A 26,516-nucleotide genomic window follows, 5' to 3' on the forward strand; every position below is an offset into this window, starting at 1 on the left:
CATAAGGCATTGCAGTGCTATCCATACTTTAATGCTGAAGACTTCATAAATAGAAATAATCCTTTTGTGGTCTCCGCTGCTAGTTCCTATATGCCGCCAACTATATTTTGTCTCACAGATGTCCTATAACCAGTGCTTTATTTGAAAAGATGTTTGCAGGTGGCGTTCACACGCACTCATTTTTAGGGCCTGTCACTTATTTTTCCTCATTAGATTTTGACCCAGAGCAGGAGAGAGAAAACCAAAAATTGAAAAGTAATTTAAGAAAAACAAAAAAGCAGTGTCAAGAAAGAAAGCAAGAGTGATAGATAACCTAGAAGTGTTTAAAAAGGGAGACAGAAAGTGGTGGATGAAAGAGGCATCAGTTGGAATCAGGACTACACAGCTTTGGTGTTTGGCACCCCGACATTTGATATCACTGACCACATGCTCCTGAACAAAACTTTGGGCACATCCACTTAGTCTTTTACACATTATGCACTGCCTATCACCTTTGCCTACATCTAGGAAGCAAGGGCTACTTTTGAACACCACAATACAGTTTGAAGCCTTCATTTCTAAGCATGGGCGAATTTTGCGAATCTGGCATTCGCGAATTTGCGTATTTCCGAACTCGCAATCCGCAAAATCTGCGAATTTGCGGATTTTAATTTTTTTTTGTGTTCACGAGGGTTTTGTACCAGTTCGCAATTGCGAACTTACTTGTCGGCTCGCAACGGTCGCGACTATGTTGTTTCTACGTCTGGTTCATCATCACAGGTTCCCAGCACCCTCTGTTTCACCACTGCCACCCTCTGTTTCACCCATGCCACCCTCTGGTACATCAATGCCACCCTCTGGTTCATCATCACTGTAGATTATGGGGGGGGGGAGCAAGCACACCTGCCCTGCTTCAACTGACATAAATTAATTTGGGGTTGATTTTTTAATGTGTCACTGTTTTAAAATTCCAGTCTGGCACCTGCTTCCTTATCTGTAATTTGCTTTCTGTTGCAGTGCAATTTTTTTTCCAGGACCTTTGTGGCCTACTTGTAGCTATTCCATAAGCCTGCTGTGAGGGTCAGAGCAGTGTCATACAATTGTTGCAACTAGCAACTGAACTCTGGAGGGGCCCCAGTCAGGAAGCACTACAGGGAATGGTTACTATTACTAATGATGAGTTTGAACTTTTGCACCTGCTGAGGGCTTTCAGTTTTGCAAAATTCGTTTTTCTGCAGAACAGCAACTGTCATGCCCCAAACAAACATAGGCAACTGAACTCTGGAGGGAGCCCTCAGGAAGTACTACAGGGAATGGTTACTAATGATGAGTGACCTTTTGCACCTGCTGAGTGCTTTTTGCAGAACAGTACCTGTAATGCCCCACACAAACATACTTATGAAAGTTGATTTCTAATCCAAAAGTGATCCAAAGAGAGTCAAAAGGCCTCAAATCCAGAAAGGTGCAGGCAAATGTCAACCTGAGGAGTTATTCTGATAAAAATCATCATTTTCAGAAGGTCTATGCTGCTTGCTAGTGGATTTCTTGTGCAGAATTGCAAATTTTGTAATTTCACGAGTGCGAGATTGTTGCTGCCCGTCCCACCTACATGTTCGCAATTGCGAACTCTCGCGATGCGTCGCCAAACTCCAGCGGGATCCCGCAGCAAGATCCAAAATGGCGCAGCACTCGCAAAATATCGAGAAAAACAACTCGGCAAACGCTGAATGACGGTAAGTGAACGCTGAACGCCGCAAAATTGTATCACCAAGAAAAAAAAATCCGCTGCGTGCGAATTTTCGGTAATTCGCGAGCGTTCGGGGATTGCGAATTTACCGAAAATCCGCGAGCGGAACGGATTTTCCGCCCATGCTTATTCATTTCATCCACAACCATAGCGGTCAGGATCCAATCAATGAATTTTAGGATTATCTGCCAACACCTTCCCCAGCACACACATTTAAGTTGCTGATCAACACAATGGCACTGAGCAAGTTGGTCTAAGCCAACAACTCACTTGTGGGCCTACCTCGGGTTGAATTTATGCCCTGCAACAAGATTAATAGGCTTATCAGCAGGACACACTTTAACCTGCACAAGTGTACACCAAATTTATCTTAATAAAACAAAGTAAAATGATTGATAAAAACAAAGTATGATACAAGACGCTCACTCTTATGTTCAAATACTCACACATTTATCCTCAGTACCGCCAACATCCGCTCAGATGTTACATCACGACATGTTCCCTTTTTTCTGTCCCCTTCTTCTACTTGTCATACACAGTCCCCCTCTGTAATGCATGGAGCCTGCTCCTGGAGAAGTTGAATTCCCTTCTGAGTAGTCCATCTTTATTAGAGAAGTTGGCAAAGTGTTTAGGAGTTGGGTGCTTAAGACAGAGAATGGAGTCTGTGTGGTGCATGTTACATGAGGGCTCAGTCTTGGAATGGACCTAGAACTTGGCTTCATCTACCATATCATGTGTTGCTGAGGCAACTCTTTTGAAAATATTAAGTTGCTTCTGACGGATCTATGTATGTATGTATTGAGGGATTTGTTTATCAGAATCTTAGCTAAAAAGCAGAGGCGCAAGATGAATGGCGGATTTCAATGGTACCCTGGAAAGTGTCTTGCTTTTGGTCAAATTACATCTTAAAAGGATTTTCTATTAGGCATTGCTTTTTGAGTCATTCTTTTAAAATATTCTGGGGCCCAAGTTTGACTGACAGCTGCCAGTCTCCCAAATTTCCCTGACCTTAGGATTGAGAGCGAAGACAGCTATTGAGACACATTCCATAGCACAAATCTTATTTGTGCATAGTATTTTATTTAATGTGGAGATTAGTTATTTCTTGTTTGTCCTCTTTGTAGAGGGATCTTCCAACATATTGGGTGGAAATATGTTGCGTATGCGATTTAACATAACCTAGAGAAATTATTTTAGTCATTGTGTTAGTGTACCATAAGCCCCCTCTCATTGGGGTTCCCACAAAGGGTAAGTTTCAAGAAAAAAAAGAGGAGCAGATTAAGAGCAGGGCAGTAAAAGGATAACAGACAAAAAGTCACATGCCAGGTCCACCTACTGTTATGTTATGTTATGTTATTAAATTATTTATTGAGCGCACTAACACTGATTAGTTTCTTGGCGCTAATTTGACAGTAACACAACAGGGGTAAGAAAAGATAGGTTAAAAAGCTTGTCTGAAAAGCCATGTCTTCAGAGCCTTCAGAAAAGGTAGAAGATCTTGACAGAGCCGTATTTCCAGTGGAAAGGTATTCCATAAATAGGGAGCAAGTGTTGCAAACCTCCGTCCGCCAGAACGTTTAAGCTTGAACGGGGGGATCTGAAGAAGACCTAGGTGGAGAGAGCAAAGGTTGCGTAGGGGAACATAACTGGTGATTAATTGATTAATAAATTCAGGACTTCTGCCATGCAGTGATTTAAACATCATACAGCCTGCCTTAAAGGCACAGCGTTGTGTGATCGGAAGCCAATGCAATTTAATGAGAAGGGGGGGTCGCTGCTTGCCACCTTGGTTGCTTCAGAATCATCCTGGCAGCATAGTTCTGTACCATCTGGAGACGCTTGAGTAGATAGCCTGGAAGACCCAAATAGATGGCATTGGCGTAATCCAGATGGGACAGAACAGTGGCAATCACAACCTGGGTAGTAGCCTCCGGCGTAAGTAAACGCCGAACCTTCCTGATTTTTTTTAGTTGGTAAAAACCACTTGGAGACCACCTGACCCACTTGTGCCTTAAGAGAGAGGTCAGTGTCCACAATGACTCCCAATGTTTTAGCCGATGGTGATGGTTGTGGAGCTTGACCCAGGTCTGGGGGCCAGTATTGGGGGCCCCAGTGTTTGGCACTATCCCCGGTCAATACCAGTTCAGTTTTACCTGGGTTTAATTTTAATTGATTTTGGTCCATCCAGGATTTAATAAACCTCATGGTCGACTGGAAGTGACTGACGGATTTTGCGGAGTTGTCAATGGTGAAGAGTAACTGCAGATCATCTGCGTAATTAAATACTCTCACCTGTCTATCCCTCAAGGTTTGTATAAGGGGGGAGTATGTAAATATTAAAGAGGTGAGGTGACAGGGAGGAGCCCTGTGGCACTCCGCATGGGGTAAGTTGTTTAACACCGGTTAGGTCCCCTAGGCGCACCGCTTGAGAGCGGTCCTCCAAGAAGGATCTCAACCAACAGGCCGCCGTGCCCCGGATGCCGGCCTGTCCGACACGGTCGACCAAAATATTATGGTCGACCGTGTCGAACGCGGCCGACAGATCCAGGAGCACCAGTGCCTGGGGAGAGCGTCTGTCTGCACAGTCTCGGAGGGTGTCCAGCACTGCGGTGACCACTGCCTCCGTTGAATGTGCAGGCCGAAAACCAGCCTGATGGGGGTCAAAGCAGGTGGACTCCTCCAGGAAGTTAGACAAGGTTTTCGCCACGTGTGCCTCTAGAATTTTTGCCAAGTAAGGCAACAAGGAGATGGGCCTATAGTTTGCCTTACATGCCGGGTCAGTCCCCGGTTTTTTTAGTAGAGGTATAACCGTGGCTTCTTTGAAGGCAGACGGGACTATGCCCGACAGGAGGGAGTCATTAAGGAGGGCAAGAACTGGGGTAGGGTAGGCGGAGAAGCATTCTTTCAGGATACGGGGAGGGCAGATATCCAGTGGTGAGCCGGATTTAACTCTCATCAGAAGTTCCGAAAGCTGGCCATGAGTTATGGATGGAAAGTTGGTAAGAGTGGCAGAACCGGTCTTGATTGCCATGCCGGTCGTGATTGGCGTCTTTGGTTGGAGAATGCTAGCTTTTATATCTGTAATTTTGTCACTAAAGTAGGTGTTGAGTGAGTCACACAAACACTGGGTAGAAATTACTTTAGGACGGACATTCTCCAAGTTGGTCAGTTCGTTAAAAACCGAAAAGATGTCTTTGGATTTGTTTGTTGATTCTAGGATACGGGAAGAGAAATACTCTGTCTTCGCTGCAGCGATGGCGTTCATGTATTCCTTCCTCGCCCGAGTATATTTAGTTTTTTTCTCAATATCGTAGTCACAGCGCCACAGGCGTTCAAGGTGCCGGAGGGCCTGTTTCCTGTTTTTCAAGTCGGCTGAGAACCACCTGTTGGCATCCGTGTGCCGTGCTAATTTAATTGTTTTATAGGGAGCATGAAAATTGCTGGCCGTTTGTAGCCAGTTGTTTAAAGTGGATACTGACAAGTTTATGTCATTGTCCAAGGAGGGGACGTCATTAGCTAGTGACTGTAAGAAGGCGTCCTTGTCCATAGCGTTCCAGTTTCTGGCTAATTTGCCAGTAGTTGGCACCGTGGTTCTGATATTCTTAACACAGATCTTAAATCTGAGAATGAGATGATCTGACCAAAGGCAAGGCAGGGTTAACGGGGAGGACACACATGTAGTATTAGACCACACTTGGTCTAAAATGTGTCCTTTAACATGGGTAGGGGAGAGCACCAGTTGTTTAAAATTGAGGTTAAGCAAAAGGTCAGTCAGTTCTGCCGATTGAGAACCCTCTGCTGGGTCTTTGTACCAGTAGTTAAAATCGCCTACTAACACGACCCTGGTGTGATCCAAAGCCAGATTAGCAATTTGTTCACTGAAAGACATAGGAAACAGTGGCATTGAGGTAGGTGGTCTATACAAAAGAACACATGCTATGGACATATGAGGAGTGATAATTTTTAGTACCAGGTTATCTGTGTTGACTAACGTTAAGCAGGTGAGAGTGGTGACCTCCAAACTAGAATGGATGATCGCCGCGACTCCACCTCCTCCTTTTCCGGTGGCACGGTCGGCCTGAATAATATAATAGTCAGGTGGCAGTGCTGCTATGATATCGGGTGCAGAAGTAGGAGTTAGCCAAGTTTCTGTTAGAAGGAGGATATCTGGCTTTTCCGTGTCTAATAAAAGGAAGATGTCCATCTGATGCTTGACAAGAGAGCGGGTGTTGAGATACAAGATGGCGAGTTCATTAGTGGGTGAATTAGGCGAGGCCAGACATGCTGCACGGGTGGAAAGGTGACAGCCATGGCTCAAAATGCCATACTTGCAGAGCTCCTGGAGTGTGTCCTTTGATAAAAGGAAAAGGTCGTTATTAATATTATACTTCATAAGATCGGCCCTAGAGTAGTGAATAGTTTGGGTATTATGAGGTTCTGCCATGGTTCCTTATAGTGGAGATGCCACTTGCTCTGCCACATGGATACCTGTTTGGCAGCTATGAAAGATGCTGTCAGAAATAGTAATTGACTGTTTAACAACATCTCCTCTGTGTGAGACTGCAGTTGAAACCATGGCACTCTTGCACTGCAAGCTATGAATATGGCCCTGACTATAAGGGTGAAAACCTCGTAGCAACTCAGAAACACTTTTGACTATAGGTCCTAGATGTGTACCCACGCCTCCTCCCCCCAAAACACCAATTGTGTACATTTTGAGGGCGCAAATCAGTTTGGAAGCGGGTGGCAGCGGTAAGAGATAGTGAGGTGAGGGGGGACTGCATGGAATGGGTCAGGAGTGTGTAATGAATGGGGTCACCGCTTCAAGGAAACTACCCCATTGGCCAGGTGGCCATCTTAAAATGTACCATTCCATCCATGGCTAGTGTAGTGGAAGTGGTGACTCTGTCACACCAGCACTTTGATGTAAGAACCACTAAACAGTATTCCAGGACATTAGAGTATTTAAATAATGAGGTTAAGGCACAAAGCATACAAAAATGGATGATGTCGGGCAAAGAAGAAAAATTACCACAAGCATTTGCAATGCAATAGGTCTCGCATTTGCAAGGGTTTGAGCTATTGGCATTGTAAATGACGATGCCTTTTATTTATGTGTTTTGAAAACCTACAAGCGGTGCATAAACAAGCACTTTGTACTTATACTCGTTGCTTATGAGAAGCCAGGTTGGCAGTAACTACGCCTCTTGTACTGCCAGCCTTGCTTCCCGTAAGCATTGCTAAAACTTCAAAGTGCGTTTGTAGTCGCCGCTTGCAGGTTTTCAAACATCTAAATAAAAGCCATTATCATTTACAATGCCAATTGCTTAAACTCTCACAAATGTGAGACATATTGCATTGCAAATGCTTGTTGAGCTCTGAGGTGGAGGAGGCAGCAGCCATAGGAAGGCAGGGACCATGATGCCAGGCCCTGTGTTTCAAGAGCAGAAGGGAGGAGGCAGCTGCAGCTAAATATGGAAAGATTTGCACAGCAAATTAAAAGATAAGATAATAATGTACAGCCCTGTTTACAACAGAGCTCTGTAAGCCACAATCACTGGTCTCGAGTGCTTCATGTTAAAGAAAGAAATAGTGCTCTCAAGCTCTGAGTAACAACACATGTAACAGGGGCAGTTCTTGAAAATGGGCAGAGTTTTTTAATCCCAGATCCTGAATACAGCATGTCTTGCAGAGACCGCGCAAGCGCTGCCCAGGCGAGACCTAAAAAAGCTCTGTCGCTGCCTTCACATTTCTCCTGGGTATCAAAAGCAGATAACCTGCAGGTGCTGCTGAACGTGTCCCGGTGTCTGAAAATTACACCAGGACAAGATCTGCATATTTCTGTGGGGCCCAACTTCTTGGCAGGGGGGACAGCGTCCACCCAGTGAAAAGAGTGGGTGAACACTGTGTACCTGCGTGTACCCCCGACTTGTGCCCCGGTTGTATTATATATCTGGATACAATGACAAGCAGCAAATTACCAGCCAGGCGGCACATTCTGCTGGGCACAGATTATAAATGTATGTGCTTTCAGCCATCCCCCAATTACATCGGCCATGCCCCTTTGAGAGACCGCTCCCCCAGTTTTTTCATCCCACTTAAAGCTGTGTGTACATATATGCAGAGTCCCATTTTTTTATCTCACTGAACACATTTTGTCATTATAAATATGTACTTGACACAGTTGAATCAGTGGCACTGTGATTCTCTTCTCCTGAGGAACCCTTCTGCTATTATGAAATGTCATAGGTGTGCCCTCTCTGAAACCATCAGGGGCTAGCAGAAGCTATATGGATATCAATTCATTCTTGTTTTTAGCTGCAACTGGCACGGTTTTGCTACGTCGCTTTTCAGAGGCCACGAAAGCAGCTGCAGGAATAGAAAGTCCTGCTCCAGTTTCCACTCCATTCACTTTTCCCAATCCCTCAGCAGCAATTGGAGGCTGTTAAGGAGCTTAGGCCATGGAAGAGACGGTCACAGAGAGGGGGGTGGGGCAGGGCTTTAAGTGGCCAGGGTTCAGCCGGGTCTGAGCATCAGCAGTAATTTAAAAAGCATTAGCATAGCCAATAGGCCTCGCCTTTGGGACCTTGTAATAAAAAAAAAACCTGAAGTGTAAGATTTCACGTTTACATTTACTGCATCCTAAATACGAAGTTAATGTAAACGTAAAGTCTTAAACATCAGTTTTTTTTTTTTTTACTTACAAGGTCCCAATGCTTGCTTACTTAAAGTGTTATTACATCGGCCACGCTATGATAAGAAACCTCTTCGTTTTTTCATCCCACTTAAAGCCCCGGTGTTTGGAAATAACAATGGTCTGGGCGGAGTCCGGTCAGTCTGCTCGGGAGTGGGCTGACCAATGACTGTGTCATTGACCTCCTGCAGCGCCAACTGCTTTTCGAAACTCGGAAGCCACCTCCCTTCTGAATGCTAGTGAGTTCCAGGAAAGCACGGGCAGCAATGCTTTGCTAATATTTCATAGAGATCTCAAATCACTGTGTGAGTAGGAAGGCTCGGCGGTGGGGGCGGAGCTTTGTGGCGAGAGCTCCGTAAGAGACACTCTGCCCTCAACCAAGCCCAAGTGCTTTCGGGCCTTTATATTAAAACAAGCACTTGCGACTGTTGAAATAGGCACTTAGTGCAAGAACACAATGCACTTTTCACTGGTGAATGCTATCCTACTGCATTTACTCTTGTGAATTCAGGATACCTAGGGAAGAGAGTGTACTTGCATGCGAATGTCAATGTGTGTCATGGTCTATGTGCAATACCATATATAATACGTTTTCCAAATACCTCCATTAGTCAGTTAACGTCCTTGTAAAGAATCTGTGTGTACAATGAACGTCACCTGTTCAAATGCTATTATCGTGTACTCACTTCTCATCCTTCTAACGTCGATGTGATGAGTACCATCAGGACGAGTAAAAGGATTCTAGTAGTGCATCGGAGTGTGCTTTAAGTGTAGGTTTTATAACAAAATCAGTCTCTCGAATTTTTCCTGCCTGTGTGCGAGCAGGGGCAAGCCTTCTACCAATATACTATGACAGCTCATACCCTCGTATTGTGAGGGGTACTGAGGGGACACAGGTTTACATTAAGTGCAGTAAGCACAGATGCACTAATTCCGGAGCCGACTAATCACCACCCTTTGACCAAATAGCGCCTTGGTACCGCGCAGAGTAGCACAAGATGTGCTACGCAGACCAAGTGCACGGTGCAGTATGAATCACCCTGACAACTAAGTCTTTGCAGAAACCAAGTTGGTAGCACAATGCAGCATTGCAAAGACAGTGCAGTCTAGCTCGGCACAGAATGTGAGAAGAGTCAAGGAGCATCAATGGGGAAATGGCACTGCGAAGAAAGTCACACATTTGATTCTATGAAATAAAGTATTTGGTTCTTTAGTGATATACATTTTCATTTGGCTATATTACAAACACGAATTCACTCTTTGAATGATAAGTATTTCTCTATTCCCTAAAATTAAGTTAACGCCAACCTTTCAAAAGAAGTGCACAAATATTCCACCTCAAAGTCCTTTCTGGAACCACACAATTTACACTAGGCGTACTTGTACAATGTGAACCAAAAGCCTGATGATTTATTCCCTGAGCACATATATGCAGCATGGGTAGGGATGAAGCCTGTGATGCACATACACTCACTTGTGAATGCTGATGTAAGCTGTGGTGCTGCTGCAGCCCGTCGACAGGGCCTCGAAGATGATCGAGGTGTCCAGTCGCCTCAGTCCCGATCCCCCCACCTCAGGTCGCACGTAGATCCCTCCAAACCCCAGCTGTGCTGCCTTCCGCATGGTCTCCATGGGGAACACCTCCTGAGTCTGCTGAACTCGGAAAAACGGAGGTTCACTTTTTAAAGAAGGGGGGTATGGGGCGGGTGCTCTAACATAGGCTGCTTTACCCCTGAGGCTGCCCAGCCTGCCGGACCACGATAGACCCACGAACCGACCGGGGTGTGGGCTATACGTCGGGTCAAGTTGACGGGGAAGGTACAGCCTGGTTCTGCCCGGCCTGGCAGCATGGCCTGTGGCATCCTGCGGTGTGGCAGGGTCAGAGCTCTGCCACGCTGTGCTATTCGGGGGCTGGCCCCCTGCGGGCTGAAAACGGGCCTAGACTTTGTGAACGGAGACCTGTAGCAGAAATAAATAAATAAATAAATCACACCAGGAGTGCGTAACAGTGTACCGCCCGGGCTCAGATCGGCAGCTGACAGGGGCCCGCCTCCCGGGTTTACTCAACTTGCTGGGGCCAGGCTGGAGCAGTGCCACCTGAGGTGACCCGGCGGCCACCAGGAACTTGAATAGTCTCCTATTGTGGTTCTTTAGGCAAGTGAGAGGCGGCGATGACTCACTGTGGGCTGGAGCCTGACCCCATCATAAACACGCATCAAGGGAGCGCGGAGTATGCTTGGGCCCCAGTCCCAGTGTAGTAGTAGTAGTAGCTTTATTTCGATATATTAATCATATCATAAAAGCATTACAAACAAGAAATATAAAAACCACAGTACTGACATTACAATACAAGAAGAATAAAAGAACAATACATTTTAGGATTATGTTCCTCAGTTAAAAATATTAAAAGGAAAACCAACACAATGTGGTTTAAGGGAAAGCTCATTCATGGAAAGAATTTGATAACAGCAAAAAGAGTAGCAATAGTGCCATTACAGTTCATATTAATGGAGACTCAATTGTCTGGCGGATCTAATCCGCCAAGCCCAACCCAAGAATTGCGCCAAACAACAAGCAAACAAGGGACGGGCATCAGATCTTAAAATGCATAACTCATCCAAATGAGATCTAGTGCCAAGATTCCTACATAAAGGTTTCAGCCACATGCGACGCGGGGCTGCATAGGCTAGGCACTCAAACATTAGGTGGGCAACTGACTCCTGCCTATTGTCACAAAAAGGGCAATGTGGTGTGGTTTGCAGCGGTGGTTTCCAACTTGCTGTTAACTGCCCTAGTGGCAATACACCCACCCTAAATTTAAAATATAATGCCCTGTCCCCAGGTTTGTGGATCATGTCTAAGTATGGCTCTCTAAGGGGGAGCTCCTTAACCATCAGAAATTCTACGGTGGATCTACATAGTTTAGAATTACTGTTTCGCTCATTTACCACCCAAGACCAATATAGCTTCTTTAGTGTCTGTTTTGGGGGGGGCAGTTCTATTAGCCCAGGCGTCTTCAAGGCCTAGGTCATAAAGAAGCCGCTTAACTTCTTTAAGCCAACGGACCTTGTGCCAGCCGGATGTTAAGAGGAGTTCCCTTAGGCCTTCAGCATAACTGGATAATTCTGGTACCCTCCATATTCGTGCCCACAGGAGAAGGGGACGTAGCCTTGCTTGCTCGCTTATTGGGCGTGTGCCCGCATCTAATAAGAGTGGAAGGGAAGGGGTGCTATGTGGTAGCCTCATGAGGTCTTTGTGGAATTTATTTTCTAGGCGCCTCAGGAAGTCAGCATTCTGCACGCCCCACAATTCAGACCCATACAGAGCTGCACTCACCACCCTTGCCCTGTAAATGTCCAGTACAGCACCAATTGGTTTGAGGGACGAAGCACGTTGTTCCTTCAACAGGGCCCCTGTTATCCTCTTGTGGGTCAAAGAGATCAGTGTTGCTCGGGCGTTGGCTGGGCCTCTTCTCGCTGCCAAACCTTAAGGTGACGAATAGCTGGATATACCACCAGAGTGCTCTTGGTAGTACGTACCTACAAAACCCATGGCGAAAAGCGATAAGCAGCAGGCCTGGCTCACAATCGAATTGCTTGTTTATGTTGGGCATGTCGGCCCAACGAATCGTGCACTGTTCACTTGGTGCTATGCACCTAAACTAATTTCATTTGTTCAACAAATAATAAACCTTATATGATCTCAGTTTCTTCTTTTTATTTTAACTTTTTTTATCTCTTTTTATCATGTGTGTATTTTACCACATAGTATTATTATGCAATTATTCATATTCCATTCGCAGTCCGAATAACAATCAAAATAACAACAACATTTCTATTCATGTTATAATTTACAGTGCCATATGATATACATTTTTTGGAAGAGCCCAATGCATTTCGGCACTACCAAAGTGCCTTCATCAGGGGCGAACCTTAGTACGTTGTACTCAATGCTCTAACCGCTAATGTTGTAGCTTCAAAACTCCCTGATTGTTCAGCACTATGACGTTCTGTTAAATCCGACTGTCGTGCGTTCTCTGTAATGGATACACAAAATTACAGTGAGATACAAAGTAGTGAGCCTGTGATTGGTAGTTAGGTGAGATACTGAGAGCGGATTTTGTCTTTTGTGTATCCATTACAGAGAACGTACGACAGTCGGATTTAACAGAACGTCATAGTGCTGAACAATCAGGGAGTTTTGAAGCTACAACATTAGCGGTTAGAGCATTGAGTACAACGTACTAAGGTTCGCCCCTGATGAAGGCACTTTGGTAGTGCCGAAATGCATTGGGCTCTTCCAAAAAATGTATATCATATGGCACTGTAAATTATAACATGAATAGAAATGTTGTTGTTATTTTGATTGTTTTTCGGACTGCGAATGGAATATGAATAATTGCATAATAATACTATGTGGTAAAATACACACATGATAAAAAGAGATAAAAAAGTTAAAATAAAAAGAAGAAACTGAGATCATATAAGGTTTATTATTTGTTGAACAAATAAAATTAGTTTAGGTGCATAGCACCAAGTGAACAGTGCACGGTTCGTTGGGCCGACATACCCAACATAAACAAGATTTTCCTAACAAGGGACTGACAAACCCTGGAACCGTAGCACCATTTTGAAAAACAGAACAAATACGGTGAACGGAGTGCTCCCTAACCCTGCAAATATCACAATCGAATTGTGGCACACACCTAGAGTACAGCAGCATGCCCATTGAGACTCTGTCGACCCAATCTACAACCATGCTGGAGGATACATTGCTCGCAATGCAAAACAGCCTGTAATCTATCAATGGCAAAATCGCTGCTCTGAATCGCAGAATAGACTCTGGCATGCAAGCTACGAAAACATGCCTCATGTTTGAACATGGCGAAACAGCGCATATCGTCCAAGGAGGATGAAGTGCACGTGATGGCCGCAAAACAGCTAATAACAAGACAAGTCGGCCTGGAGCGCAGAACAGAATAGACGCAGGAGCGTGACGCCGTGAGCGTGCACGTTGGCGTTCCCTGCGGCTCGTGCCAGTGGCGGCGCCTGCAGTCTTCGTCCGTTTCGCGCGTCTAAGAAGCGCGTTCACAGACCGGTGTCTGCTCGTGCACCGGTCTGTGCCACTGGGGGAGGCAACACAGCGACAATAAGGCTCGCTGGTGGCAGCGCTTCGCGCTGCAACGCCAGCGGAGCCCTAAAAAGTACTATCCATATAGTCTAAATTCCTTTCCCTCTCCCTCTGTGCTGCAACACCTTTTCAGGATTACAGGAAGTCGCACAAAATAAGTCATCTTGACGTAAGGAACAGCACATGATACATACAGTGCATGTAAAATATGTCCATTAAATGAGCCCTAATGTCATTTGCATTAGAGTGTTGTGTATCGATTTAGATTCCCTATGAATGTCTCGATTCATGCCCTTATATAGGTACAATTCATATTGCCCTTATATAGGCATAGAAATCCAGTCTTTATTTAGGCATAGCCCAGGCTACCTAAAGACAGGCATGGCTACTTCCATCCGTTAATCTACGTCAAAACGATTTCTTGGAAAACCGGACTCTTAAGCCGTTAGGGACTTCCCCTTGCTTGGATATTGATTTCTCCAAGAACTTATTTATTATGCATGAACATCTATTCCTTAGGGGTTCATTCATAATAATAATCCACATTTGTAAAGCGCAAACAATCACCCGTAAGGGTCTCTAGGCGCTGGGGGCCATCAGGAAGATTAAGCAAGCTATTGCCCAGAGTCACATGGTGCTGGGCTAACCTGCCGCAGGGGATCGAACCGTGATCCTCAGATTCCAGCGTCAGTCGCCCTGGCTGCGGCGATGTTCATATGCCCGACTTTACGTCAATACTGGCATTCCTAAACACCTTTAAGGTATAAATATACCTTAAATTGCTATGGCAAAGCACAGTGTGGCTTGGTGTAGTTCGACTATCTACTTGCACGACGCAGCTCGCCACAGCAAGTCCCGAAAGTAGCCAACTCTCCAGCTGATGCACTGACTAGGCGCTGTCATCCTCCTGCCGAGAATCCAGCTCCAGTGTTTCTGACTCCCCTTGCGGGGTGTTGGGAAATCAAGTCCCGGCAAAGAGATACCAACCTCTCTCATTCTAAGGTATGGAGCTGATTAGAACCTAGAGAAACCTTTGGCAGATTCTTGGCAAAACTAAACTTAGCTAAAACAGCATCTACTTCTTCCCTCGTACTAGACCTAGGTTAGGTACACTGGGGTAGGAGCATTTTAGAAGCACCAGTTGTGTATTTTAGCCTGTGTTATTTATGTATGTATTTTTATATATGTCATAGCAACAGACCATGCTATTACAGTATTATTTTAGATTACTGTTTACGCTGTACGCATTGTACTTTGCATTCTGTCTAACGATTGTAGCAGTTCATATCTCTTGCATGAGAAATAACACTGTTCAATAAACCCTTTTTATTGAAACGCCCGTCTCTCTATTTCTATGCAACTCTGTAGAAACGAAGCATGCACGATTGACTGAGTGAACTAGTTATCTATGGTTTCCACGACTCTGAAGATATTGTTCCGATTCTAGGGGAAACAAAGTTGTCATGTTTATGCGGTTGTCAGAGACTAATCCCTTCTTGTTTATTCAAGAAAGTTTCTAGTGACCTCTGAGTTAGCTGGCACACACACAATTAAGTTTAATATACTCGATAGAGACATATTGACCTCAGTCCTATGTCAAATCTGTAGTGTATGTTATTCCAATGCACAGAGCCTATTAGGGATATAGGAACTACACTACAAGAGGTTAAATGTATATAGTGGTTGGTATCACATAGGGTAGTTAGGTCACATGCAGTACAACATAAATGCATATATTGTAAAACAATACATCCAATTTCCCTGTTCTACAGAGAAATCCACAAGATAGTACTAAGGGACAAATATCAGACTTGGGATCTGCCACTCATATCACATATGTCACTTAGGAGTCTATGAGACAGCTGGTTCGCCACTGGATATACACCACACATGGAAACGACAAATGGTTGAATTGTTAACCTGTCACGCAAGGCTTCATTCTTCAAGTCGAGAAGTAGAGGGATGGATTCCTTGAATTCCTTCATTTTCGACTCCAAATAAAAGGCCACTGGCATGCTTCGGGTTTCTTTGGAAAGCTTACGGAGACTTTTAAGGAATCCTTCAATTCCATCGAGTAGAACCTGAACATTAAGATTCGCCCACAGAGTCGTAGACCATTCATTCTTCGCCTCCTGAAATGAAAAAAAAGTATTTTGGAAATGTAATTAAAATCTCTCTAATGTAACCTCTCGCATAGAATACTAGAACTCACCTATTGAACATACACAAGGTTTGAAATCATAAAGGCATCAAATACACCTTTACACAATTGAAATAAAGTCAGCATATACATCAACGTCCTTAAGACAAGTAATGCCACAATGTGTGACTATACCCAGGATCTATTAATCACAAAGGAATCAGGAGATAGCATTAAAAGTTACTCTGTGATGGGTCCCAAAAATTGGAACACCCTTCCAATGGCAATTTGTGCTAGTGTTATACACCTTGTCTTAGGACGGCAACTGGGCATTATTTGTTCATTGTTTGAACACAGTGTCCATAGATACTCATCGGTAGAAGATGTGTAAGTACCTCATTCCTATTACATTTGGATGACTCACTTGATAATTGGCACAGAAAACAAACAGTGTATACATTCTGTGATTTATAAAAAGATCCCTTTAGACTCTTTCATGAAAAGTTCTATTGTGCTCCTCAAAACTGCGGAGTTATATGTACTGATGACCTGTCCAGTAGAGTAGTAACAGCAAAACAGAACAAGCAGATTATAAAGATAAATGTAACACAATTTAAAATACAAACTAACTGCATGGGACACTCTGAAACACAGTGGCGGCTCCCACAGGGCGTGTTGCAGGGTGGTAAGGCCCGGTGGGGTGCGGGGTTAGTAAACTCGGACATATGACGGAATGGAGGATAGTGATGAATACTATCCTCCGTATGTCTGAGTTTACTACCCCCACCACCCTGTCCCTCCCCCGCCCCATCGCCCACAGCACGCCCTATGCAAGCCGCTACTGCTGAAACATAACACCCCGTTGTGTCACCAAGCAATGAAAATAAATTGTTTTTTAAAATTTAAAAAAATAGTACCCTGTTAACTTTCCAAGTACAAATTAATAGAATGTTGCTGTGAGGGGTGAGCGGTTTTAAGTTTATTTCTTAATCTGATTTCCGATCTAACGCACAATCTAATTGTGTAGTGTAAAATAAATGGCATTTGCAAGATAGTGGGTTACATTTTGAGGGGGTTAAGAGCCCAACTCAAGTAATAAACACAATCTTTGTAAGAATGAAGTAGAAAAGGTAAGCTGTGTTTAACCCTCTCGTAGCCTGGCACAACAGCAGTCAGCCTTAACTTGGAGGCAATGTGTAAAGTATTTATGCAACATTCAAAAAGTAATGAAGTAAAAATACATCACATGAAAAATCCCAAATCAATCAAAAAAAAATTAGGTACAATTAAAAAAACAAAGATACCAAAACGACATAAAGTCAATAAGAAGAAATAGGAATTTTGAAAGTTTTAGGTAAAACTAGCTCTAAAAGCACAAAGCGCCACGCTCAGTTAGATTATTGTGCTGAACTGAGTCAACGTCACAAGTTGAGGCCCACCGCAATGGAGTGTGGTTCAGATACTGGTTCGCCCCAGTAGAGAGTTTACTGTCTCAATGTCCAAGTCCATGCGAGGAGCCTCGGCTGGAGATTCGATTGGTTGGGGCTGCGAGGAAGTCGTTGACACAATGAGCAGCAATCGCTGGAGCTTCGCATTGGTGGAAGATGTGGGTAGTTTGCCGTCATAACATCATGTTGGCAGGAGATGCAATGATGGTCGCTGATGTGAGGAGCCCACTCACAGTCGTAAAGAAACCCAAACTTCTGGATTGTCACCTGGCGTGCAGATTTTGTAGATCTGAAGCAGGAGAAGTAGACTCTGTGCCAACTAAGGGTCCTCTTGGAGGCTCAGGACTTACTCCGGCAAAGGCCAGCAGCAGTTCTCAGGCAGGTCCAGGATGTGCGGGTCCCCGTGGCTCAAACAGGTGGTCAACCAACTGACCCTTGAAGTCACTATTGGGCATCCTGGGTTCAAAGCAAACAGACCCAGTCTTCCTTTTTCAGACAGCAGGAAGTCCTTCTGAATCTTTCACAGGTCCAGGACTGTTCCAATGAGAGGTTCTGAAAGTGCCACATTTATATTTAGTGCCAGTCTTTGTACAGGAGACAATCCCTGGCCCACTCCCAAACTGGTTTTGGTCAGTTCTTCCCCTTCCTCTGAGTGTGGCTCAAAACTGTCTAGAGGGACAAATGCAGAGTCAGGCCTGGTGTCATAAGTTGCGGTCAGCATGACTGGCGGGCGGGTGGGGGTTGGAGGTCGCGCAGGGGTTTGCGCAGGGGGATAAAAATAATTCTTCACCGGGTCCCGCGCCGCCTCCGTTCCTGGCAGGGTTCCACATTTTACTGCTGCTTTCCTGCTCAGGATCAGGAAGAAGGCAGCCTCCCTCCCCCTCCTAAGCCAATCATAACGCTGCAATGGCAGCATTGTGATTGGTGAGGACGGCGCCTATGAGGAGGACATTTTTTCTATGTAGGCTGCAGCCTACATTGAGAAAATCCAGAGTACGCATGACTGGTTCGGCCGGCCCTAGAGTGCCGACCAAACAGTCAGGTCCCACAACAGTGGGCAAGCCACTCCTCCCCGACCCGCCCCCAACCAGGCATACCCTTCTGCTTTCTCGCAGTGCAAGAAGCAGAAACATAAAATGGTATTTAAAATGCCATTTTATGTTTCTGCTTCTCGCACCGCTAGAAAGCAGTAGGACTACGCTCCTCTGCCCTAATGGATGAGCCGCTCCTGGTTGTGAGGCTCAATTATGTGGGCTGTAGTCAGGGTCCTTGGATGTACAACCAGGTTAGGGCACAACTTCTCCCCAGCCACCCAGTTAGGAAGACCCACTCCCTCTAAACCCATGCTCTTTTTGTGCTCATGTCTAGAAGGAATACAGAACACACCACAGGAGAGTCATTCACAATCATGTGACCCTGGACACTGAGAAATAGGTCACATTTGGTTTAGGCAGTAAAATGCTAACTTTCTAAAAGTGTCATTTTCGGGGGTCGTGGCTAGCAGCAGATGGTAATAGCGGCGTAGTCACTGAGCTCCGTGTGAGAGGCACGCTTTATCATTAATCCGTTCAACCATCCGTTCTGTAGCGAAGCCCCCAGAGGCAAGAGCCGAAGTCCGGAGCGGAACTGCATGTACCCGCGGAGTCGGGAGGCGCTCTGATGTGGTTTGCTGTTGTAAGGCTGGTGTGGGGGGAGACAGGCCACCCCCACATCTATATGAAGGACGGTATGGGCCGGCAGTCACTGCAGTGGTCCACCCGCAGCTTCCGGTGGATGTGGCAAAGGTGGCGAGCGACGAGACCTGCGGGCCTGTACAGCAGCAACAAGCCGCGACCTGCCGCATTTCTAGAGCCGGGCGGAAGTGACTGCAATCTGGGCACCGCAGCACCGGAAGGACCCCCTGCCCCAACCGACTTGGGAGACGGCCACCTGAAATACCTCCGACAGCAAGAAGAAAGCAGCAGCTGAACGCTTTATGTTCCCGGAGATCACGGGGGGGGGGCGCGGCGGTCCCGGAGTCGACCATCGGAGCCATTGAACTCTGGCGTGGGCTGCGCCCATTGGCGCCCGCACAAATATATCCAGCGCCTCTTGATTCCATTGTGCCCCCCCCCCGGCAGCGAAGTGGCGCCAGTAGAGGACACGGCGTTCACCGGCCCCACCTCACAGGACTCGAAACTGCGACAGCTCGCCGGCCGGTGACATCAGGTTGGAAGAGTGAGGGGCAGCAACGCGAGCACAAACCACACCGGCAACCCCACACAACAACGAAGCGGGAAAGAATACCTGTCCATTCCAAGCGTGAGGGCGCATAAAGTGCATTGCCAGCAGTTGAACCACCCATCAGACAGTCCAGTGGCACATATAGTGACGAGCAGGTTGGCGAGTGGTGACGGTGGCGGGAGTATGATCGAAAGCCCCCTCCCGCTCTGCCTTTCTGCCCCACATAACTCTATGAACGCGGAGACCTGATATAAACTGCGTCACGACCTGATCAAGCTCTATTGTTGCCAGCAATAACACTATCATTGCCCTGTTGCCGACCCATGCAGACGCCTGCAACGGGTCACTGGAACGTAGCGCACCCTCAAAAGAACACGAACATCCACCGGAAGCTGCGGGTGGACCACTGCCGTGACTGCCGGCCCATACCGTCCTTCATATAGATACGGCTTGGTGGCCTGTCTCCCCCCACACCAGCCTTACAACAGAAAACCTTCTGGAAGAGGCACCATGGCGGGCACAGGTCCAAGGAACCAATCAGCGCAGACGAAGTTGGACAAGTATGCATATGAGAAGAACAACTCGCAACCACCGGAGGGACGTTCATCCACGGGGAAAACATCTGACGGAGATAGGACAAAAAAGGTCACATTAGACGACATAATGAAAGCGTTATCAGCTGTTCAGACGACGGTGGGGACGATCTCAACAGACGTTTCTGTACTACGGGCGGACTTTCACAAAATGACAGAGCGGGTCAGGGAAGTAGAAATAGTTACGAAGTCACTGGTGGAGGACACGTCGGAACTACAGAGAGCAGTGGCACGAATTGAGAGGGAAAATAAACTCCTAAAAGAGAAGCTGGTTGGCCAAGAAGGGCGCTCAAGGTGCAATAATGTGCAAATTCTCGGTCTTCCTGAAACGGAGGGGCCCAGGCTATGGACTTATACATAGAAGACTTAATCAAAACCAAACTGCAACCAAAGGGATTATCCCACTTCTTTTCGATTGAAAGGGCCCATAGAGTCTCTGGTGGCAAACCAAAGCCGGGGGTGCCCCCACGGCCGGTACTTGCCAGATTATTCAACTTTTGCGACAGGGACACAATACTACAAGCGGCAAGAACATCCCAACCGATCCGTGCCCACAACTCCACACTTGCATTCTTTCCAGATTACACCGCAGAGGTGGCACGTCGCAGAAAAAGCTTCATGGAGGTCAAGAAAGAGTTGAGGGCGCGAGAATTGCCCTACTCCATGTTATTCCCGGCCCGGCTCCGAGTAGTAGCCGACAGTAAGACGTGGTTCTTCGACACGCCAGAAGCTGCTCACGACTGGTTGGAAGGTTGGCGGCAAGTAGGAGCACAGCGGCGCACCAACAAGAATCACCGCCAACAACAAGAGGAGGACCACGTGGGATCTTAGGAACAGAGACGAGAGGGATCGAACTGCTCACCACAACCAGGGATGGAAGGAAATGAACTGGACCAAGAACATTGACCTCTCGGCTCCGACCGACATTAATATTGTACCAACTAGTGAATTGTGGCCAAGCTCTGTATTCTGGACTGAGGCGAGCCCGGAGGGGCAGCAAGGGCTGCCGCCTCTACGGTCCTTGTACCCGGACAAGCAAGTACAATGGTTTGGGTTGGGGTAAAGCACTCTGCTAATCTGGGGTGGCGGGCGGTTTAAAGTCCGTTGAGCAGGGAGGCAGGGAGGGGGAGGAGTGGGTAGGGTTAGTTCTGATTTGTTTATGTTTAAGTGTTATGGCAAGGTTTGTTGGCAGATACACACTGAGGGCACGAGGAGAGAGCAGTTGCATCACGATTGAGGTAGAGGAGACACACATGGTGGGTCCGCGACTACACCACAAACGCTTTGATGTCAATACACGACGGCGATTCCGCAACATCCGGTAGGCCCTCCCTGACGGGCACTCTACAAGGTAGTATCCTTTACGATACGACACAAAAGACTCCTGTACCTCCCCTGAGAATACTGTCATGGAATGTAAGAGGTCTGGGGAATAAAATAAAGAGAGGTCTGGTACTGCAGGCCTTGAAAAGATATAACCCAACAGTAGTCCTTATGCAAGAGACTCATCTCACAGGGAAGGCTTGCCAAGCGTTGAACAGACGAGGGTACAGAATGGCAGCGCATGCTGAGTTTACTTCAGGCTCAAGAGGGACGTGTGTCCTAATCAAAAAGACCTCATCATTTATAATACTACAGACTAAGACAGATGACCAGGGTCGCTTTGCTGCAGTTCAAGGCCAATGGGAGGGGAAACTTTTGAACATAGTCTCGGTATATGTGCCTCCGGTTACATTTTTGGGGAGAATTCAGGCACATCCCTTGGGTTATTTTTTTTATCACCCCTCTCCTTTGTTTTCTGTTAGCAATACAACTATTTCCCAAAAGCCGAGTTATATTATTAGGGTCCAAACAGCGACCCATTCAGCACCTCTTTTACTAACATTGACTCAATCAATCAATCATATCATTTGTAAAGCGCACTACTCACCCATGAAGGTCTCAAGGCGCTGGGGTGGGGAATGCCGCTACTGCTCAAAAAGCCAGGCCTTGAGGAGTTTTCAAGGTCAGCAGGTCTTGGGTCTGCCGTAGGTGGATGGGGATGGTGTTCCAGGTCTTGGTGGCGAGGTGGGAGAACGATCTGCCGCCTAAGATCGCTCTTCGGAAGCGGGGAACTGTAGCGAGGGCGAGGTCGGCAGAGCAGAGCTGGCGGGTGGGGGTGTAGAAGCTGAGTCGTCTGTTGAGGTACGTTGGTCCGGTGTCGTGTAGTGCCTTGTGTGCATGGGTGAGGAGCTTGAAGGTTATCTTCTTGTTGACCGGGAGCCAGTGCAGGTCTCTCAAGTGGGGTGTGATGTGGCTGCAGCGAGGGATGTCGAGGATCAGGCGTGCAGAGGCGTTCTGGATGCGTTGGAGCCGTCTCAGGTGTTTGGCCGATGCTCCTGTGTAGAGGGCCTTTCCATAGTCCAACCTGCTGCTGACAAGGGCCTGGGTGACTGTTCTTCTCGTTTCAGTGGGGATCCACTTGTAGATCCTGCGGAGCATGCAGAGGGTGTTGAAACAGGAGGAGGAGACGGCGTTGACCTGTTTAGTCATGGAGAGGGTGGAGTCGAGGATGACCCCTAGGTTGCGTGCGTGGTCGGTGAGTGCTGGAGCGGTTCCCAGTGTGGTCGGCCACCAGGCGTCGTCCCAGGCCAAAGGGTTGGATCCGAGGATGAGGACCTCGTCCAAGTTCAGCTTCAGTCGGCTGTTCCTCATCCATTCAGCAACGGCCTTCATTCCTTTGTGAAGGTTGGTTTTGGCGGTGTGGGGGTCCTTGGTGAGGGAGAGTATCAGCTGGGTGTCATCAGCGTAGGAGAGGATGTTGAGGTCGTGCCGACGGGCGACTTGGGCGAGCGGTGCCATGTAGATGTTAAACAGGGTTGGGCTGAGGGATGAGCCCTGGGGTACGCCGCAGATGATCTCGGTGGCTTCGGAGCGGAAGGGGGGAAGGCGGACGCTCTGTTTTCTACCGGAGAGGAAGGAGGTGGTCCAGTCCAGGGCCTTCTCTTGGATCCCAGCGTTGTGGAGGTGTGTTCGTAGTGTGTGGTGACGGACCGTGTCCAATGCGGCTGACAGGTCCAGGAGGATGAGGGCCGCCGTTTCTCCATTGTCCAGCAGGGACTTGATGTCATCGGTGGCGGCGATGAGGGTGGTCTCGGTGCTGTGGTTGCTGCGGAACCCGGACTGGGAAGGGTCCAGGATGTTGTTTTCCTCGAGGTAGCGTGTCAGTTGTTTGTTGACGGTCTTCTCGATGAACTTTGCCGGGAACGGGAGCAGGGAGATGGGCCGGAAGTTCTTGAGGTCCTTGGGGTCCGCCTTGGGTTTCTTGAGGAAGGTGTTGATCTCGGCGTGCTTCCAGCTCTCAGGGAAGGTTGCTGTCTCAAAGGAGGTGTTGTTGACTTTCCGGATATGGGGTGCGATGGATGTGCTGGCTTTGTTGAAGATGTGGTATGGGCATGGATCTGACGGAGATCCGGAGTGGATGGTGTTCATGATCTTGATGGTGTCATCGTCGTTGATTTTGGTCCAGTCGAGCAGGCGGTTGGTGCGGATGGTGGTCGTGGGGGCGGCGGTCTCAGTGGTCATGGCGTTAAAACTGTCATGGATGTCAGTGATCTTGCGGTGGAAGAAGGTGGCCAGCGAGTCGCACAGGTCTTGCGAGGGTGGTACGTCGTTGTTGTTGGAGCTGGGGTTGGATAGTTCCTTCACGATGTTGAAGAGCTCTTTGCTGTTGTGCGCGTTGTTGTCTAGGTGGTCTTTGAAAGAGGCCCTTTTGGCGGATCGGATAAGGTGATGGTGTCTGCGGGTGGCATTCTTGTGGGCGGCGTGGCTGTCTGGTGTTCATTCACGGAGCCAGATCTCCAGCAGGTTTGCTTGGAGGCCCGGAGGTCTTCAGTGAACCAGCTGGCTTTCTTGTTGGTATGATTGTTGGAGGGTTTCTTGATCGGGGCGAGGGTGTTGGCGCAGTCGTTGATCCACTGTCTGAGGTTGTGGGCGGCGGTGTCGGGGTCGGTATGGTCGGCGGGTGGGCTCTGGGCAAGGGTGGTGGTTAGCTGGCCTTTGGTGACTTTGCTCCAGCAGCGGTGAGGCATCTGTTGGGTGCGGTGGTGCGTGGTGAGTTTCTTGAAGGTGAAGTGGATGCAGCGGTGGTCGGTCCAGTGGGGTTCGGTGGTATGGTTGAAGGAGACGTGGGGGCTTGCGGAGAAGATGGGGTCAGGCGTGTGACCGGCGGAGTGGGTGGGTGTTGTGACGAGTTGTCTGAGTCCGAGGTTGGCTAGGTTGTCCATCAGGGTTCAGCCAGGTCTCCGTCAGGAAGGGGACGTCTGGGGAGGTTGAGTCGAGTAGGTCCCAGAGTTCAACCGCATGTTTTTGGGTGGAGCGGGTGTTGAGAAGGATGCATCTGAGGTGGTTGGGTTCTTTCCTGGTCGGCAGCATGGTGGGGCGGATGCTTGTGAAGCTGCAGTTCTGGCAGGTGAAAGCTCCGTGGGTGCGCTTTGGGCAGCCAAGAAGCAGGTGTGTGATCGTCCGGTGTTGAGTGCGTGGAGGATTCTGGCATCGTAGCGGTGTCGGGCGTCGTGGCGTTCGTAGTGTCCAGGGGTACAGACAGGCATGCCTTAGGTGCGCAAGCGGCGCGCCCGCTGAGCACGGCCGCATAGCGGCTTCCATATGAGGGGATGTGGGAGGGAGGAGCAGCTGGGAGCGGGGCGGCTAATGAGATTGCAGGTGGGCGGGGCAGGGGAATAAAAACAAGTCTGGGAAAGAAAGCAAGTACAGGCACAGGGGAATAAAAAAGTCTGGGCAAGAAAGCAAGTACAGGCACAGGGGAATAAAAACAAGTCTGGGCAGGAAAGCAAGTTAGGCACAGGGGAAAAATACAAGATTAGGCAAAAACAATGCAGGCAGAGCCATGCAGCAGCGTGGGGAGCGACCTGCCTGCGAGCAGGGTCATAGGTCGTGTAGGAAGGTGGATATCTGACTATGGTTACCCCCAAACTTTTTGCCTGGTGTATAGCTGGTTTTTGACTTAGTTGGCCTTGGATCCTGATATTCAGGGCCCCAGGCCGATTGCTCTCTCCTTAAAATGGACTCCATGTACCTTAGGTGCATAAAACAATTGGAATTGGTTCACCTTATGAGCCCCTGTAGTAGTGTACCCTAGGTACCCAGGGCATAGGTGTATCCAAGGCCTACCAGGGGCTGCAGCATGTATTATGCCACCCCTGGCCTGGCCTCCATATTTGACACAACTGGCTGATCACTCAGCTGGGGTAAGTTGGTGTAACCACCTCTTACTTAGGTACAGTATGCCTGTGCCTAACCCTAAACTGGACACATATGTTCCTATCAGCCACTCCTATGGAAGGCCTCATCAATCCTGGAGGCAGAGTGCTTGGAAATATGTGAGATGGTGCTCTAGCATGAGCTGAGCCTGTCTGCAGCGGTCGGGAACCCCTCCCTAAGCTGTTCCGGGATATTGCCATACCATATACTCTTAAGTGCATTATAATCCTCGCTGTTATTTGCTATCTTTGGTTTGGCTTTATCAAAACATGTCGAGTAAGGTGTCATACGAATTGGAATACTATCCCCTCACCAATTCTGGCGACGGGGATAGCATTCCACCCTTCTAGAGGGACACGACATGTGTGTAGCCTTAACCCCGGTTAAAGTTAAACAGAGCCTCAGCATCACAAAATGGATGCTGCCACCACAGACACGAGTCTGGCCTCCTGCTGCTGACCGAAACTCGGCAGATGGTGGCCTGGACAAAGGGTTTCCTGCCTTGGGAGGTGCGAGCACCACCCCAGACAGGGTTTTGTGTATTGGGTAGGACAGGGCTGAATAGAATCAGACATGCCCGAGGCACACAAGGTGTCCCCGTGCATAGGCCAGTCCAAACCGGTCCTGGGACTTTCCAGACCCAGGCTTGGCGCGGAACTGGACAAAGGAAAGGGGGTGTAACCGCCCCCCTTCCTGGTTCCTCCCAGAGGAGGGACCTAGTAGGTGATCCACCCCTCAGATTGGGAATAAGCGTGGGAGCAGTGCCATTGCACAGCAGATCATCCTGAATCAACTTTAAACGAAGAAGAAGACTGGACTTCGACATTCTGCTGCACAGAAGACTGAAGAGAATCTCCCTTGTGGCCTAGGAGTGGCCACCCTGTGAACACAGGTACCAACCAGCAACTCGACGTCTGCTTTGCCGCCGCCTCCCGCCGGAGCCCGAGCCCAGAGCCCGACAAGAACCAGACTCCCAGACCTCTCAGAGCCCGATCCACAGTCCCTGCAAAGAAGGGACCCGTGGAGGCACCAAGTGACGTGGGACCGGACCTCTTGGAAGACACTCGAAAAGCTGACTGCGCAGCTTCTGAGGCATCCTCGACGTTGTGCTTTGGGGACTGAGAACCCCCACCACCGAGCAGCCCTTGCACCGAAGATCAGCCCTCCAGCATCTCCACGATCTGCGTGGGGCCCTTTTGCATTGTGCCACTTGACGCGCCATCCCGGCCACTAGCCACGTGGTCAGCGGCCATCTTGGCGACGAAACCGACGATTTACACAGCAGGTCTGGTTGCTCCAGACC

At 48.0% G+C, this 26,516-nt stretch overlaps 1 protein-coding gene across 1 annotated transcript in view; it reads right to left on the reverse strand.

Annotated features, from left to right (window-relative positions):
- DNAH10 (dynein axonemal heavy chain 10) overlaps positions 1–26,516 on the reverse strand; it is a 1,963,751-nt gene that overhangs the window by 1,201,005 nt on the left and 736,230 nt on the right. The window contains exon 25 of the mRNA XM_086942901.1: positions 15,471–15,682. Within this exon, the coding sequence (XP_086799027.1) occupies positions 15,471–15,682 (212 nt within the window). The remainder of the gene's footprint in view (positions 1–15,470; positions 15,683–26,516) is intronic.

The sequence above is a fragment of the Lissotriton vulgaris genome, chromosome 11 (assembly GCF_964263255.1).
Source record: "Lissotriton vulgaris chromosome 11, aLisVul1.2, whole genome shotgun sequence".
Taxonomy (NCBI): domain Eukaryota; kingdom Metazoa; phylum Chordata; class Amphibia; order Caudata; family Salamandridae; genus Lissotriton; species Lissotriton vulgaris.